Source organism: Rana temporaria, chromosome 1 (assembly GCF_905171775.1).
Source record: "Rana temporaria chromosome 1, aRanTem1.1, whole genome shotgun sequence".
Lineage (NCBI taxonomy): Eukaryota > Metazoa > Chordata > Amphibia > Anura > Ranidae > Rana > Rana temporaria.
Genome location: NC_053489.1, coordinates 332949663 through 332965990, shown reverse-complemented (window position 1 = coordinate 332965990; position 16328 = coordinate 332949663). Strand labels below are relative to the sequence as shown.

The window sequence follows — 16328 nt, the reverse complement described above, 5'->3', positions numbered from 1 at the left end:
GCCAGATCAAGGAGATCACGGATCATATTGAGTCCTCTAAGGATACTACAAAATGTATACAATTATCAGGTGAACTGAAAAAAAACTTGTGAAGTGGGATAAAGAAACACAGGACAAGAAGAGAACAAAGTTTCTTAGAGATCTTAATGATTTTGGGGGTCAGCAAGTATTTAAATGGCAATCCCTTAATGTCATGAGGACTGACACTGCAGTAGTTTCTATGGAAACTAATGGAGTTGAGCCAGGGATCTTACCTCAAGTTCACTCTGAGAGTGTAACACCCTGGGTTGCTCCTGTACCTCCGCCCGATAATCAAAATAGGAATTTTACACCTAAGACTCGAGGACGGAATTTTAATAAGCCTAGAAGCAAAGGTCGATGTAGGGGCAATCATCATCAAACTCCTAATATAGGTGGTTATACACACTATCAATCAGTCCAGTACCTAGAAGAGGGAGGGAGCAGCAGAGGGGACGCAGTTACAATCAGTCCAGAGTAGCCCCGGTTCCCACTTATAATAGCTATGCCCCCCTGTAGGATAATTGGGAGGAACCTCAGTATAATAATCATTTTTTAGGACAGGACAGGACCCCTTGGAGGGGACCTCCTCCACATACCCCGACATGGGGAGAGGGTTGGAGAGAGTACCCTGGCCCACTGGGCCCAACACAGAATTGTCCGCCCAGCCTAAAAAGAAAAAACAGAGAGGATGTAGGGGGGGGAGACAAGCCCAAAAGGCAAAGACCCCACTAGGAACTGGGATTTTTCACCTAAGTGGTATTCATCTTACAGAGGATGAAACCCATGTTCTAGATAAAGGCTAAAAGTTTGCCCCCATACATAATTTAAATACATTTCAGACATATGTGAATGTCCAGAAGTTTATTCGGGGTTTAAATATGAAGAAATATTTCTTATCTGACCCCATACAGAGGAATGCTTCCCAAATGGAAACCACACATTCCAATCTTAGAAATAAATCATTTTTTAACCCATCATGTACCGATAATAGACATCTTGATGTTTTTAAAAATATGGTATGCAGTAATCTGGATACCCTAAAGATTAAGAGGGTTAAAGACTCACAGCATATTAAAAGAGGAATTGAGGTATTAGAGAAAATAAATGATATAGTGATCTGCCCCGCGGATAAGGGGGGTGGGTTAGTGGTGCTTAGTAAGACCTATGACTATGAGGAAATGGAGAGGTTGCTGAGTGATCATGATGCCTATCGACTGTTGAACAGTGACCCTATGTTCAAATTCAAAGATGAATTACATTCCTTAATAGAAGAAGGTACAAGTATAGGGATTTTAAATCCTAAGGAGGCATCTTACCTTGATTCATTATATTGTAGGACTCCAATAATTAACTTTTTACCGAAATTGCACAAGAATTCTAAGAATCCCCCTGGTCGGCCAATCATTAACGGGATTGATTCCGTAACATCCAGATTGGGTCAGTATCTTGATTTCTTTTTAAAACCATTTGTTACTAAAATAGATGCCTATCTTAGCGATACCAAACAGATAATTCAGATTTTGGAAACTTTGACGTGTACTCCGACTAGTATTCTTGTTACTGCGGATGATGGATCCCTATATACCATTATAGATCATGATGCAGCCCTGGACTCTGTCAAGTGGGCTTTAACTGGATTGGATCTATCTATAGAGCTATTAATAAAGAGATAGTTAGAGTTAAAGCTATGGATAGGAGTTCTATTATCGCAGATAAAATACAAAATCCAGATGAGTCTGGAAATTCCAATCAATTTAAGATGGTTATGGATTACAGCATACAGCATAAAAAGTTTGAAAAAATTGTGACAAAGTACTGGCCCATTTTAAAATACGATCGTGTCCTGGGTCCTCATTTACCTAATCGTCCACAATTTATTTACCATAAAGCATCCTTGTTACGAGACAGCTTGGCACCAGGGGTAATTGAACCACCTAGGGTAGCAAGTAATAAGCTGTTTAGTTTCCTTTCTGGCTTTTATGCGTGTGGCAGGTGTGCCACTTGCAAACATGCCAGAAATAACGTTAAAAAGGGGAAATAGTTTAGCTCATCGGTTACGCAAAAAAGTTACCAGATCAAAGATTTGATCACTTGTGCAACGGAGGGCGTGGTGTATATGCTTGAGTGTGATTGCGGACTGCAATACATTGGAAGGACTTCCAGGGCATTGCACGTTCGTGTTGGTGAGCATATAAGTAATATTAAGAGAGGCGTTAAGACTCAGTGGGCCAGATTCACAAATGAGATACGACGGCGTTTCTCCTGATACGCCGTCGTATCTCTGTTTCTATCTATGCGACTGATTCATAGAATCAGTTACGCATAGATAGCCAGAAGTTCCGACAGGTGTAATTGTTTTACACTGTCGGATCTTAGGATGCAGTACCGCGGCCGCCGCTGGGGGGAGTTTGCGTCGTAAACCAGCGTCGGGTATGCAAATTAGCAGTTACGGCGGATCCACAATGGTTTTTCGCGTTCGCTACGTCGCCGCTAGTCAAGTTTCCCGTCGCAAAGTTACACTTTTTTTTTGGTGCCTTAACTTTAGTCAGCAAGTGTATTGCTGTCTAAAGTATGGCCGTCGTTCCCGCGCCGAAATTTAAAAATCAACGTCCTTTGCGTAAGCCGTCCGGGAATACGGAAGTATGCTACGCGCGGCGCCGTTCAAAAAAATGACGTCACGGCGCGCAAAGCACGGCGGGAGTTCGGAAACGGAGCATGCGCGGTAGGTCGGGCGCGGGAGCGCGCCTAATTTAAATGCCACACGCCCATTTAAATTGGCCCGCCTTACGCCGGAGGCCGCGGGCGTAGTTTTCATCGCAAGTGCTTGGTGAATCAGGCACTTGCGATGAAAAATTGCGGCGTGTAACTTATCTAGGATAAGTTACGCCGCCGCGATTCTACGTGAATCTGGCCCAGTGTCTCTAGACATTTTAGGATTTGTCACCAACGTGATCCTAGCCATTTCAAATTTTGGGGTATCAAGAAAGTCCCTAGGCATTGGCGTGGAGGCCACTACATCTGCCAATTAAGCCGAAGAGAATCGTTTTGGATTTTCGAAACAAAGTTATTGTCGCCGGCTGGCTTGAATGTAGACTTTGATTTAAATTGTTTTATTTCTTATATATAAGAAATTGATGTCTTGAGGTTTTAACAAAACGTTTTTGATATAATTTTTAAATTTTAATCTTTCAGGTATTGTGGGTATTTATATTTATTGGATTTTTTAATTCATTGTTTAATTCATTTGTATGTGTATTCTTATTGTTGATGTATGTCTATTTTATATATCTGTGTAAGGAAGATGGTCACTGACTGACATCAGTCTTATTTATATATATCTACTAAAAAATTCTAATTGAGAATGTATGTATCAGTCTCTTTGAGAGAGACTGGTTCTTTTGTTTCAGGAGGAGCAGTATTATTCAGTAAGGACATATTTACCTATGATGTATTAAGTGTGGAATATTTGATTACGATAATTTTGATGGGTATTATATATTTATTGTCCTTTTCTCAGTTTTTTATCTTTTTTATCTTATTTTAACGTTTACCTATCTAATCGGCTGACAATGAACGGCTCTCCTGGATTTGAATTGGTTATTCATAAGATTGCGTGGATGGTTGTTCCGCCTAATCAGAGAGCGTAATTTGTTGTTGGTTGGTTGCTAGGTTACTTATTAAGGGCTGTCGCGGGCCGTCGACGTTCCTTTGTCCCCACACTGAAGAAGTCCCCACCCATAGGACCTAACGCATTCGTGAAAAGGAGGTTACGTCTGACGTCACCCGCGGCCAACTTTCTGGTTGGAAACAACCCTCTTTTTCATTTGTATACCTGCACTCGTTCGTGAGTGCTTCTTCTTTATGTTTTGACATATGCTGTGGAGTTATAACAATCGCTGACTGTGATACCATCAACCGAGGAGTGGTTCTTATTGGTTTTGTGACCTGCTGCAGGTCGATGAAAGGAGGCTGTAATATCTGTCGTGGAGGGAGTATGTTCACCATTTTCAGTGTCTGCTTGCCGTGTCACCTGAGGTTCCAAGTTGTGTTTTTCTCCCCAACATTTGATGCATGAAGTGTTATCCTTGGATGTGTTTGGACAATTTACTAATTTTAGTGGCATCCCTATACAAAATCTACATGGAATTTATGTAATTATTATTTTATTAATTCATGAGCTGCACTATTTCTGATATTTTCATTAAGGGTTTCAGTCAGTAATGTAGCTAGGATATAAGCAAACTTTTTGTAATACAAGGCTGAAAATCCACCCGGGCCTAGGCGCTTATTTAACTTAAGGGATTTATTGGCCATCAAGATTTCACTAGTGGAAATAGGCATTCACGATGACCTGAAGGAATAGTTGGGAAAGTGATTTGTGAAAAGAAGGAGTCTGCTGAGGCATGATCTAAAGGATCTTCCTTTTTATATAGGGAGGCAAGATGTTTTTGGAAGTTATTTAGGATTTTTATAGGGTTACTGGTATATGTATCTTGAGATAACTTCAAGCGTATTGCTTTAGAAGGGCAATTTATCTTATTGAGGGCCCAAGCAAGAAGTGTATTAGGTTTAAAAATATAAATATAAAATATAAATATAAAATAAATGTCAGGATTTACTTATTATTTTATCTGTGTAGTCCGAAAGGAAAAGGTCAAGATCAACACATGCTTTATCCAATTGTAATTTGGTCGCGGGAGAGGGATTTGATTGAAAGAGCGCATGTCAGTAGGTGGAGTAGGACGCTCCGGACCTTCCGCAACGAGTCTGCTCTCACCCAGGGACCAGACAGACAGAGGCTAGGCAGGCAGGCTGTGCAAACCCCGTGCTGCACGGGGTAAACATCAGCCTCTAGGACCAGCTTCTTCCTCCCTTTGGACCCCCTCTTCTCCACAGGTAAGACCCTGTCTCTCAGGGCCTTCCACCCCCGGGAACCATTGACGGCCGTCCTTTTCAGGACAACCGTTACACCGTCCCCACACTGCGGCTCTCCGCCTCGTCTTTACCCCGCATCGCCCCCCACACGGCCACCCACGGCCACCCACGATTGAGGCATCCCTCCGCCACCCCCCTGGCTTAATTTTGGCGTCTTTCGACGCCTTTCTCCTCATCCGCGCCAGCCGAGGCCATTTCGCGGCCGCCGCGTCTTAGGAAAGACCGCGGCTTCAGCCGCGGCCTAGCGGCGCGCCGCCCATATGCCCAGCAAAATTCTTTAAACTGCCCAGAATTTCCCAGACTACCCCCCTTACCCCTGGAGGACCCCACCATCCCCCGATCAGCAACCCAGCTCAGCATAGCCAGCATTTCACCCAGCTGACAGCCCCCCCTAGCCTGGGTCCTGTGTCTCGCCTGGCGGCCATCTTGGTACACCCCAGCAACAGAGACACTTCTCACCCCCCTCTTTTCCCCCTCCAAACCAATCAGTACTTGATCCAGGGATTGTCCGATCGCCTTTCTAGGGATCAGGAAGGAATTTTTTTCCCTGCCGCAGCACATTGGCCTAGCACGGCCAGGTTTTTTTTGCCTTCCTCTGGACCAAGCTAGGAGAGAGGATTCAGTGGATCTTTGCTCCATCGTCACTCAAACACTTGCACCCCCCCCCCAGCGACTGGCGACTATGGTCAGCAATACTCTGCAGAAACTATTTGGGGTCTGAGGCGATTTGCCACAGTATTACCAACCATCACCAAAAAAGCCTTAATAACAGAGCAACTTTTAAGAATCGATCGACGATCGACTATCAAAAGTTTTAGCCATTCATCCCAGCTTAAGCACATATCATGTGCTCTGATCAACACAAGATCAGCAGTAAAACACTGATTAGAAATCCACGATTTCATACTACAATATGATCTAGACTGCATCTTTATTACAGAAAGCTGGCTTTCTGCCGACTGTAACACCATTCTCGGAGAACTGGTGCCAGAGAACTATCGTATTATAACGGAAAATAGAATAGGGCAAAGAGGAGGAGGCCTGGCAGTGATCCACAAGATTCACCTTGCAATCACTAAGCTGGTCCTTCAAAATCCTCTTCCATTCATGGAAACCCTTACTCTTCAACTGCAAACAAACCCCCAAGAGACTGCTCACATTCTCCTCTGCTATAGGCCACCCGGGCCAAAATCGCAGCTTCTACCATTATTGACGGAGTTTATCTCCACTTATACCCTTAACAGCAAACACCTTTTGCTGCTCGGGGATTTCAATCTCTGGGCCAACTCCTCACAGGATCCCGTTGCTGACACCTGTATTGACCATCTGGAAGGATTAGGGCTACAGCAACTAGTATGTGAACCCACACATGCTTCAGGTCACACGCTCGACCTAATTTTCAGACAAAATCTGAAAATAAGTATTTTGGAAAATGAACCATTGCCATGGACAGATCACCATGCAATCAAATTCACAATTTCCAAAACTCCCCCATTGATAAAAGCACCCAAGCCGGTGACAATACACTGGACTAGATCTCAGAAGAAGCTCCATTCGGAACTCTTCAAATCTACCTTGGGAAGTAAAATCAAAACAATTCCTCCACACCAAACAGCCTCAGATACACTGGATGCCATAAATGCAGCCCTACTACAGTCAGCCGACTTAGTAGCACCGAAACGCAAAGCCCGCATCCGGAAAAACAAGTCAGGCTGGTTCAACAACCAGCTGTCGCTACTGAAGCAAGAGCGCAGAAGGGCGGAAGCCGCCTGGAAATGAAGCGCTTCAGAGGAAAACCTCTTCATCTACAAGGCAATAACAAGAAAATACCATAAAGAAATCTTCAAAGCCAAGAAACATCATTTTTCTATGGCTATCAACAGCGCCTTAAACCGCCCCCGCAAACTCTTCAAGATGGTCACCCAGACCATGAATCCAGGATGTCTTGAAGCCCCCAATTCAGATTCCCAAGAATTTTGCGATGAATTATCGGATTTCTTCATCAACAAAATTGAGGGAATCCGGGAAAGCATTCTGCAAAACAATACCCCCTTCAACCCCCCCTCAATCAACCATACAACACCCACGAAAACTTTCCACAGTCAACAATGTTCACTCTGGAACCCACTTCCATCGATGCCACAAAAACTATCATTGGTACTTTGCGAAACAGCACAGCACCTAATGATATTATCCCTACTAAATTGCTGAAGGAATGTGCCGACATCCTGGCACCACCTATCACGCAGCTTATAAACCAGTCATTTAAGGAAGGCACAGTGCCCTCCCTGCTGAAAGAGGGCACAATCCAGCCCATCTTGAAAAAAACTACCCTAGACCCTAAGGACCCAACCCATCGCCGTCCCATAACAGGCCTAAATGTTCTCTCCAAGGTAATGGAGAAAGTAGTGGTACAACAGCTGCAACAGCATCTAGATACCCATAATCTACTCGATCCATTTCAATCAGGTTTCCGTCCCGGTCACGGGACGGAAACAGCATTACTTAAAATATGGGACGACGCTCTTGAGGCCGCAGACGAAGGAGAATCCTGTCTCCTGGTTCTGCTGGACCTAAGCGCAGCCTTTGACACGGTAGACCATAAACTGTTACTGACACGGCTAGCTGAGGTAGCCAGAGTCGCAGAAGGTGATTTACCATGGTTTTCCTCCTTTCTAGAAAACCGATCACAAACAGTGAAATTGGGATCTTTCACATCTGAAAAACGCACGGTGTCATGTGGAGTCCCCCAAGGGTCCCCCCTGTCGCCGGTGCTTTTCAACATCTATCTTCGCCCTCTCTTTGAAATCATCAGTAGCCAAGAACTACTTTATCACTCATATGCAGACGATACGCAATTGTATTTCCGCATCTGCAACAAAAAGGATCATCATCTCAGTTTAGAGAAATGTCTCTCTTTGATAGAAAACTGGATGACTAAGAGTTATCTTAAACTCAATAGCTCTAAAACAGAACTTCTCATGTTTCACGCCAGCCGCAAGAGTCAACTGGCACCAACCTGGACACCCCCGCCCATTCTGGGCCAAATCATCACCCCTAGCTCCAAAGTCAAAAGTCTCTGGGTCATCTTCGACACCTACATGACAATGGATGCACAAATAGGGTCAGTAGTCAGCGGATCTCACCATCTGTTGCGCCTACTACGCAGACTTATTCCATTTATTCCCAAAGAAGACGTAGCAGTCGTGGTGGGAACAATTGTGAACTCCAGACTGGACTATGCAAATGCCCTTTACCTCGGACTCCCAAAGTACCAAATCTCTTGGCTGCAAGTCGTTCAAAATACGGCTGCCAGACTTGTGACTGGGAAAAAACCATGGGAATCAATCTCACCTTCGTTGAGAACCCTTCACTGGTTGCCAGTAAAGGACAGAATTGCATTCAAAGCACTCTGTCTGACGCATAAGTGCATCCATGGGAAGGCTCCGCAATATCTCTGCGACAAGATAGAACTCCATAATTCCAATCGCGTTCTGCGATCCACCGACCAAAATCTGGTCAGGGTACCTAAAGCAAAATACAAGTCCAAAGGAGAAAGAAGGTTTGCTTTCCAAGGACCTAGACTATGGAATGCTTTACCAACCAGCATTCGGTTGGAGGAAAATCACCTTGCATTCAGAGGACGGATCAAAACTCTGCTCTTCTGATGTCAAGAGACAGGAACAACAAGCGCCCAGAGGCGATTCAGTTCGCATGTGCCGCGCTATATAAGTCTTTCATTCATTCATTCATTCATTCATTCATTCATTCATGTGAGGGACTGGGGATTATATCGCGAGGTGGCATTAAAGCCCTATGAATCCTATCGAGCTCCAATCGATCAATAGAGATTGAAGGCAGTAGTTCTTGGAATAGAGCAGTTATAGTCGATTGGAGATAAACAACTGCCTCAGGAATCCCACTGTAGAATTTGCTGTATTTTACAAGGCTATTTAATATAGTCTAAACTAATAATCTCAAGAGATATTCACAGGTTCCCTCTATCTACTGCATACATGAATTCATTGATCTACGCCTATTAAGACACACACATACGCACTGCTGCTGGTAAATGAACATCTGTGTTTATTCCCAAGGAAATAGGGATAGTCCGATATCACACATTAAAACATCATAATATACACACATATACAAGAGAAATTCATATATACTTATCACATCTGTAAGACCAGCTGGTTAGCAGAGAGCTTAAAGCTCCCATGGCCGGTATCAAGAGGAGGGAGAAAGAGCTATAAGGCCTTGGCCTGGCCACATGTCTTATACCCAAGATGGCCACCAGGTTTCCATGAAGCCTTTGGTCAGCCAAGATCCTCACTCACCTAGAATCCAAGAGAAATAGAGAGCTCTGCCATCCAGTCCCACTCACTCAATGCTCATTCAAAACCCCACCCATATGTGCCTATCCAATCAGCTGTACTTCCAAAACATCCTCTCCTCTAGGGGGGGGAGGTGTTGCAGTTGATTATCACAAAACTCTTTGAAGCCTGTAGCACAGCAGTGCAAACTGCAGGGGGCCCACTTCCTCTGTAGCTTCACTTAAACCATGGGATCAAGTGTCATTCCATTGTAAACCCAGATCTCTTTAGCCCAGATTATTTTGACTGTACTCCAACATATGCCGCTTTGCGCCTGAAAGGCGCATATTACCCTTCTTCAGCCACGGCTCCCATTGAACAGTCCATGTGGTCCAAACAGTCCTCAACTGTTTCAATGTGTCGCGTTCTTCAAAATGCGCCTCAGAAACAGTTCCTATGGCACAGTCCATAACTAACTTCAACATGTGATTCCCAACCAGTACCTCTGGAACAGTCTTTCATTCTTCAACATGTGAAATAGCTCCTATGGAACAGTCCATAAATGTCTTAACGCAGGTGGCTTCCCAACCTGTTTTTCCGGACCAGTACCTATGGAACAGCCCTTAATGGTTTTACCTTATTGCGCCTCTCAACATAGGCTTCCGAACCAGCTCCCATGGAACAGTCCATAACAGTCCTAACGAGCTGTGCTTCTCAACACATGCCGCTTTGCTACTGGGTGACGCACCAACATCATTCTTCCGTGACAGCTCCCCTGTCACCATTCTGTATCTTCTTCTTCTTCTTTTTACCATCTTCAGGACAGCGTGCAGTACAGGCAAGGGGTGTCCATTCACTCACCATTCACCAGCACACACTCAGAGCAGCATATTAACCAGCTTTCAGATACAGAGTCTCAAGGAGGGCCTTTTCTTGCCCATCTTACTAGCCTAAAATACACAGTTATCACACTACTCCATGACATAAATAAACCCATTACCATAATATCTACATATATGCATGTGACCCATCAAATTACATATCCCGCTCCCAACCTTCTATATCTCTTTACTGTAATAACGGGTCGGGATTATGCAGGCTTGCTCACAGTGATTTTACCTACCGCAACTTGGCCTGTCTGCGGTACCTCAGGGATCTAACTTGGCAGCAAAGTCCCTAATTTGTACGAAGAAACCCCACCGTCAATTCGTCCCTCAACTTGATAAGCAGGAGAGCTTTCTATAAGTTTTGAGTCTAACAACACATATAAATCTCAAACAATGACACCAAAACCCACACAATTCTATCCCTGTGACTGGATTCCAGTGACCATGCCCAGGGTATCCTGCACCTCTACATACCGTTAGGTTCCAGAAATACCCTTGTTACATGACTGACGTTACCTTGGTATCCTTTAGGACAAGGACGAACTTGTCTACGTCATAAATAATACCCAGGTGCTTCCTTCCCAGCAATGATCTCTCCATCCCGAACACAGAGTACTGTGTATCGACCTGGTATGCAGAGGACATCGTGGTCATGCTTTCGACAGAGGGAAATATAGACCTGCCCCCCCGCTTCTGCACTCTCTGACCACATGTGGGTCATTTAGCCACACATGCAACAAGATAGAATCCCCAGTCAGTAAGCCCATTGATGCCACACAATATACAGACCGAGTCTGCACTTCTGTACATGGCTCATACAGCACACCCTTTCACAATCCGAACCAGTACAGCCCATCCAGGCATTCGATTACCACTTTGGATTACTGTAAGAGACATGTTTTGCAAAGTCTTACTGAGCGGTGATGCTAACTCATCAGGCCACTGCCCCTCATAGAGAGACTGTACAATCAGCTTGATGGTGGTCGATAACTCCGCCTGCCGCTGCGTGCACGCCAGAGCCCCTGACATATCTATCCTATACCATCTCACACTGTCTATCAACCTCTCACCCTGGTTGACAAAATCTTGAGCCACTTTACACTGGGTCCCATTCCCCCCCCAATATAGTGCTGAATACATCCCTCCTCCTCTTCTGGTTACTCCTCAGAGATAAGCGCCCTGAACCTCACTCTGTGTCCGCACATCTCTGAGAGCAAGCGACAAATATATTGCATATGATTCAGAGTAAATTCAGCACATATAGGGTACTAGGATTCTATCAACCACTGCGAGATGCTGAAGCACCATGTGATGACGGCATACTGTACCCTGGTAGCCAGAGTTTATTGCTGTCACTGGCATTACCCATGCAGGGTTTCAACCTCTCAGGTAAGACATCAATTAGGTGTATCTCCCACATGTCCAGTAACCGAGAGCTTCTCTATAGGATTGCTAAGATTGAGACACCGTCCCTACGAGGACGTTTTCACCCCATTGATGTATCACCTGCCACCTTCTAGTCTGGCCAACAGACACTGTATTATGCATAAGTGCCAGCCTCCTAGGTACCTGCACCATATTCAGTTATGTCAATATATCTAAACAACAAACAAAAACATTTCCTTTCCTAATAAACAAAAAACATATTTTGCAACTCTTGTTCTGAAGGATTGGATACGTTATACTCCTTCCCCAACCTCCAACCCATTGCATTTGTATTCAAGTCCGTTTGCATCCATAAATGACAGGAGAGACTTTGGCAAAATGTTTCAAGCGTCTCGTTGTTGGGCAAAGTCTTTCCGATTCAGTATTAGTGCAAAAATTGTCCTTAAGAAAAAGAAACCTTATATTTCAAGTATTACTCTGAATCTTTTCTCTCCTGAACGTTTATCAGAACAAATTTTCGGTGTGGTATGGCACCGACGAACTGCCAACCAGATGAACATTCTTCATCTCTGTTCCAGAATCCTCTCCAATTTCGCTCCACCAAGATTCTGGAATTAAAGAACAAGGGCAGAATCAAATTCTTATCGCATAATATCTCATAACACAGTAATTTAGTGTTCCTGACTTCTGAACAAATTATCAAAACAACCATGACTCCTCTCGGATGACCCATTCTAAAATGGATCCCCATGGTACAAGCAAAAATCTAAAATAATAAAAAAACTGAATGTGAACGTTGCTTCTCAAAAATTCAAAATTGTAAGCATTAAGAAAAAACAATGCATTATCTGTACTTTAAGATCTATGCATTACTCGCCCTTTCAGGTGGATAAATCACAAAATATTGGAATTCTTTCCACCTGAATGAAACAAAAAATAAAATAGATGAAACACTAGTAATAAACAAATGAAGGGAGAGAAAAAAAATTTAGAGAATTTTTTTTTTTTGAAAAATGAAAAATTAATAATAAAATAAAATTATAAAAAAAAATTAAAAATATGAAAATTAATAATGATAAAAAAAATTGAATAATAAAAAAAATTAAACATGAGAACAAAATTAAAAATGAAAATTAATAAAATAATAAAAAAATGACAAAATTAATTAAAAAAAATTATGCTACAAATTATGGAAAAAAAATTATATATATATATTTTTTTTAAAATCTGGCCATCAACACACAACAATAACACGGTAAGACAACCACCATCAAACAATGACAAACACTCAACTTTTAATTAAAGATATCCATGGACTTTCCTCCTGAGAAGAGTGAGCGCTCATTTCTATTTGGAAGAGAATTAGTTAATGGGAAAAACAAAAACAAAAACAAACATCTGTACTTCATCACAATCATTTGTAACCTCACTTGTAACTCTATCATCCATCAATGTCTGACTATCGTTAAAAAAAAAAAAAATTTCATTGTTTGCAAACAATTACTAATTAATGAGCTCATGGTACCATGTGATAATCGATTATACATTTACAATAACCCAACCCCTTTTCTGTTAAATTTGCCCACTGTTGTTCTCACTTGTAGGATCTGCAAAAAAAACAAACATTAGTATCCAAACCAGTTTAACGTCTTCCCTGGCTTCTAGAAAAAGGAACACAACGACAGTTATTATGCACAATTATCACAACAATCGACTTTTTAAGTCCCTCAAGCCTTTTGCCATTTTGTAATGCAGGGGGGAACAATTGCCATATTTTCCTATACTAAGCAGGCAGTATTGTGAAACTTTGCCATATTGCACAGGAAAAGTGGCAATGCCATCTGCATCCAATTACATACAAGCCAGAACGGTAGATTAGCCCAGGGGGCACCCATTGGAATGTTCATCCAGTCTTGTTGACTGTAATTAGGGCGTTGGCTGTCATTTATTATCTCCTCTTGAGAATTGTGTGCTCTGTCCTGGCTGCTACCTTCCATATCAGACTTTTGAGGTAGGCTGTTCTTACCCTGGGGGGGGGGTTTTATTGCAGATACCTGTATTTCTGGCACTTCCTGCTGCATGCCAGCAATCCCAAGGGCTCCACTCCATTTAGAATGTCTGAGCTCTCTATGCCTTCCTGTACCTCTGCTTTTTAGGGATAAATCTGCCTTTGACCCATATTCCCTATGACTGGACTCCTGACAGTAGTCTCGCAGGATATTAACAAAATTTTGGTAGGATCTAGCATTTCTCAGAGCCATTCTAGCAGGGTAGCTTACATAACATTTATTGGCCATTGAGTATATGAAACTTGCATCATCCTCCAATAAGTCAGGACAGTTGAACACTTTCGTATACAATGCAAGATACTCACTGCAGAATAATATCGGGTCATTTCCTCTCCTAAATTTCATTCGTTGCAAATCACTCATACCATTATCACGACTGTCTACAATACGTCGCAACTCTCTCCTCCGAACTTCTGCATCTGCTAAGTTATCATTAACCTGTGCCGACAACTTGCCTACCACAGGTCCTGGTAGCCATGCTTTCAGAAGAGAGCATGCATCCTCATTATTCAAGTGGAATTTAAGTACTAGAGCCTCAAATTTATTGGACAGGCTCATTGGTGATTCCAGACTGTTAAATTCACCCAGAACCTGGCATAACGTAAGTCTCTCTTGGATTGTAATCACACTGTTATTCTGTTTTGCAGCCATAGGTGCAATATCTGATTGTGTTTCAGAACGGCTCTTTTCCTCAGTGACTGTGCAGATACTGGCCAATTCACATGAGCCCTTGTGCTCGTTGAGCGATACAATATATTGCTCTTTAGTAAGAAGCTGGGAGTTTGCCTTTGCTAATTTCCTTTCTAAAGATATAACCACCTCTTCCATCTCTGACAACTTTATTTGCAATGATTCTAAAAGTTTGCTCTTCATCTGACCGTCCGCTCTCTGCATCTGAAGCTGCTCTTCTAGACCCCTATTTATTGCCGACATGCTATCTGCTTTTGTCTGCAATTTCTCTATCTCATTACTGGATGTTGTTGCAATCTTTCGAAGTTGCTCACTGAATCTCCCTACATCTTCAGTAGCACGTCTACTGTCTGCTTCCGATTTCTCTCCCATTTCCTCCGACAGAACCTTTATTCTAATCAATGCTGCGATTTCATTAGCCAATCTCTCCTTTTCCACTTTCTTTATCTGTTTACCCACTAATCTGGCATTATGTTGCTGACACTGAGATAATAGTGCATTACACTGGCTCTTAAGAGGTTCGTCTGCACATGAATGATAACTCACAGAGGCATGCTTTTTAACATATGTATACACAAGTTCCATTTTGCAACTATACAATCCACCCAATTCTTTTAGTACTAATGTTCTCACACTTAGCCACCTACACCCTGTAGACAAAACTATTTAACACGTACCTTTAATTAAACTGCACTTTCCCCCCACAAAAAAATGTATTCACCATTACATATGTTTTCTTGGCTCAGATCATTTGCATGTCAAAGACCTGGAAAGGGGGGTCATTCGGGCTGTCAGCAGTTGAGAAAACACACATCACCCACACCCACCATTCAATTAACTTGTGTCAAAGACAGAGAGGGGGGGGGGGTTGCTCTTTAAACATGAGAAATGGTGTTCTATAGTTCAAACTTTAACACAACAGCGCTTTGGGCATGTTAATTCATCTAACACAACATGACAATCCCTGGATCTCACACACTTCCGCACAAACAAACGTACCTCTCACACTGCCCCGAGTAATGAGCCAAACTAAATTCTCTTAGCTATTACAACTCACGAACAAAAAAAAACAAAAACAAAAAACACAAACCGCTGTACTAGCTTTTACTATTCTCATTCATTACCACTTTTACGCGATGTCATTCAAAACAATATAACCCTTTTGCATATACATAGGAAAGACTCATCACACATACCGTCCTATCAGCTGCCTTGTATTTTTGAGCACTTCGGTCCTGTAGGTTCTATGTGGCTTTTAGGGTTACCACAGTCCCATCTGGGGTGCCAATTGTAGAATTTGCTGTATTTTACAAGGCTATTTAATATAGTCTAAACTAATAATCTCAAGAGATATTCACAGGTTCCCTCTATCTACTGCATACATGAATTCATTGATCTACGCCTATTAAGACACACACATACGCACTGCTGCTGGTAAATGAACATCTGTGTTTATTCCCAAGGAAATAGGGATAGTCCGATATCACACATTAAAACATCATAATATACACACATATACAAGAGAAATTCATATATACTTATCACATCTGTAAGACCAGCTGGTTAGCAGAGAGCTTAAAGCTCCCATGGCCGGTATCAAGAGGAGGGAGAAAGAGCTATAAGGCCTTGGCCTGGCCACATGTCTTATACCCAAGATGGCCACCAGGTTTCCATGAAGCCTTTGGTCAGCCAAGATCCTCACTCACCTAGAATCCAAGAGAAATAGAGAGCTCTGCCATCCAGTCCCACTCACTCAATGCTCATTCAAAACCCCACCCATATGTGCCTATCCAATCAGCTGTACTTCCAAAACATCCTCTCCTCTAGGGGGGGGAGGTGTTGCAGTTGATTATCACAAAACTCTTTGAAGCCTGTAGCACAGCAGTGCAAACTGCAGGGGGCCCACTTCCTCTGTAGCTTCACTTAAACCATGGGATCAAGTGTCATTCCATTGTAAACCCAGATCTCTTTAGCCCAGATTATTTTGACTGTACTCCAACACCCACAAATGTGCAGTTTAGAGT

At 42.8% G+C, this 16328-nt stretch overlaps 1 protein-coding gene across 1 annotated transcript; it reads right to left on the bottom strand.

Moving 5' to 3' along the window:
• Positions 1-13323: 13323 nt before the first annotated feature.
• On the bottom strand, positions 13324-14889 carry LOC120925919 (posterior protein-like). The gene has a single exon (XM_040336055.1). It carries the CDS (start codon positions 14887-14889, stop codon positions 13324-13326), a length of 1566 nt encoding a protein of 521 aa, XP_040191989.1.
• Between the last annotated feature and the right edge of the window lie 1439 nt (positions 14890-16328).

What these genes read in the sequence shown, in the direction of transcription:
- LOC120925919 (XM_040336055.1), bottom strand. Translation starts at nt 14,889, where the DNA reads ATGGAACTTGTGTATACATATGTTAAAAAGCATGCCTCTGTGAGTTAT.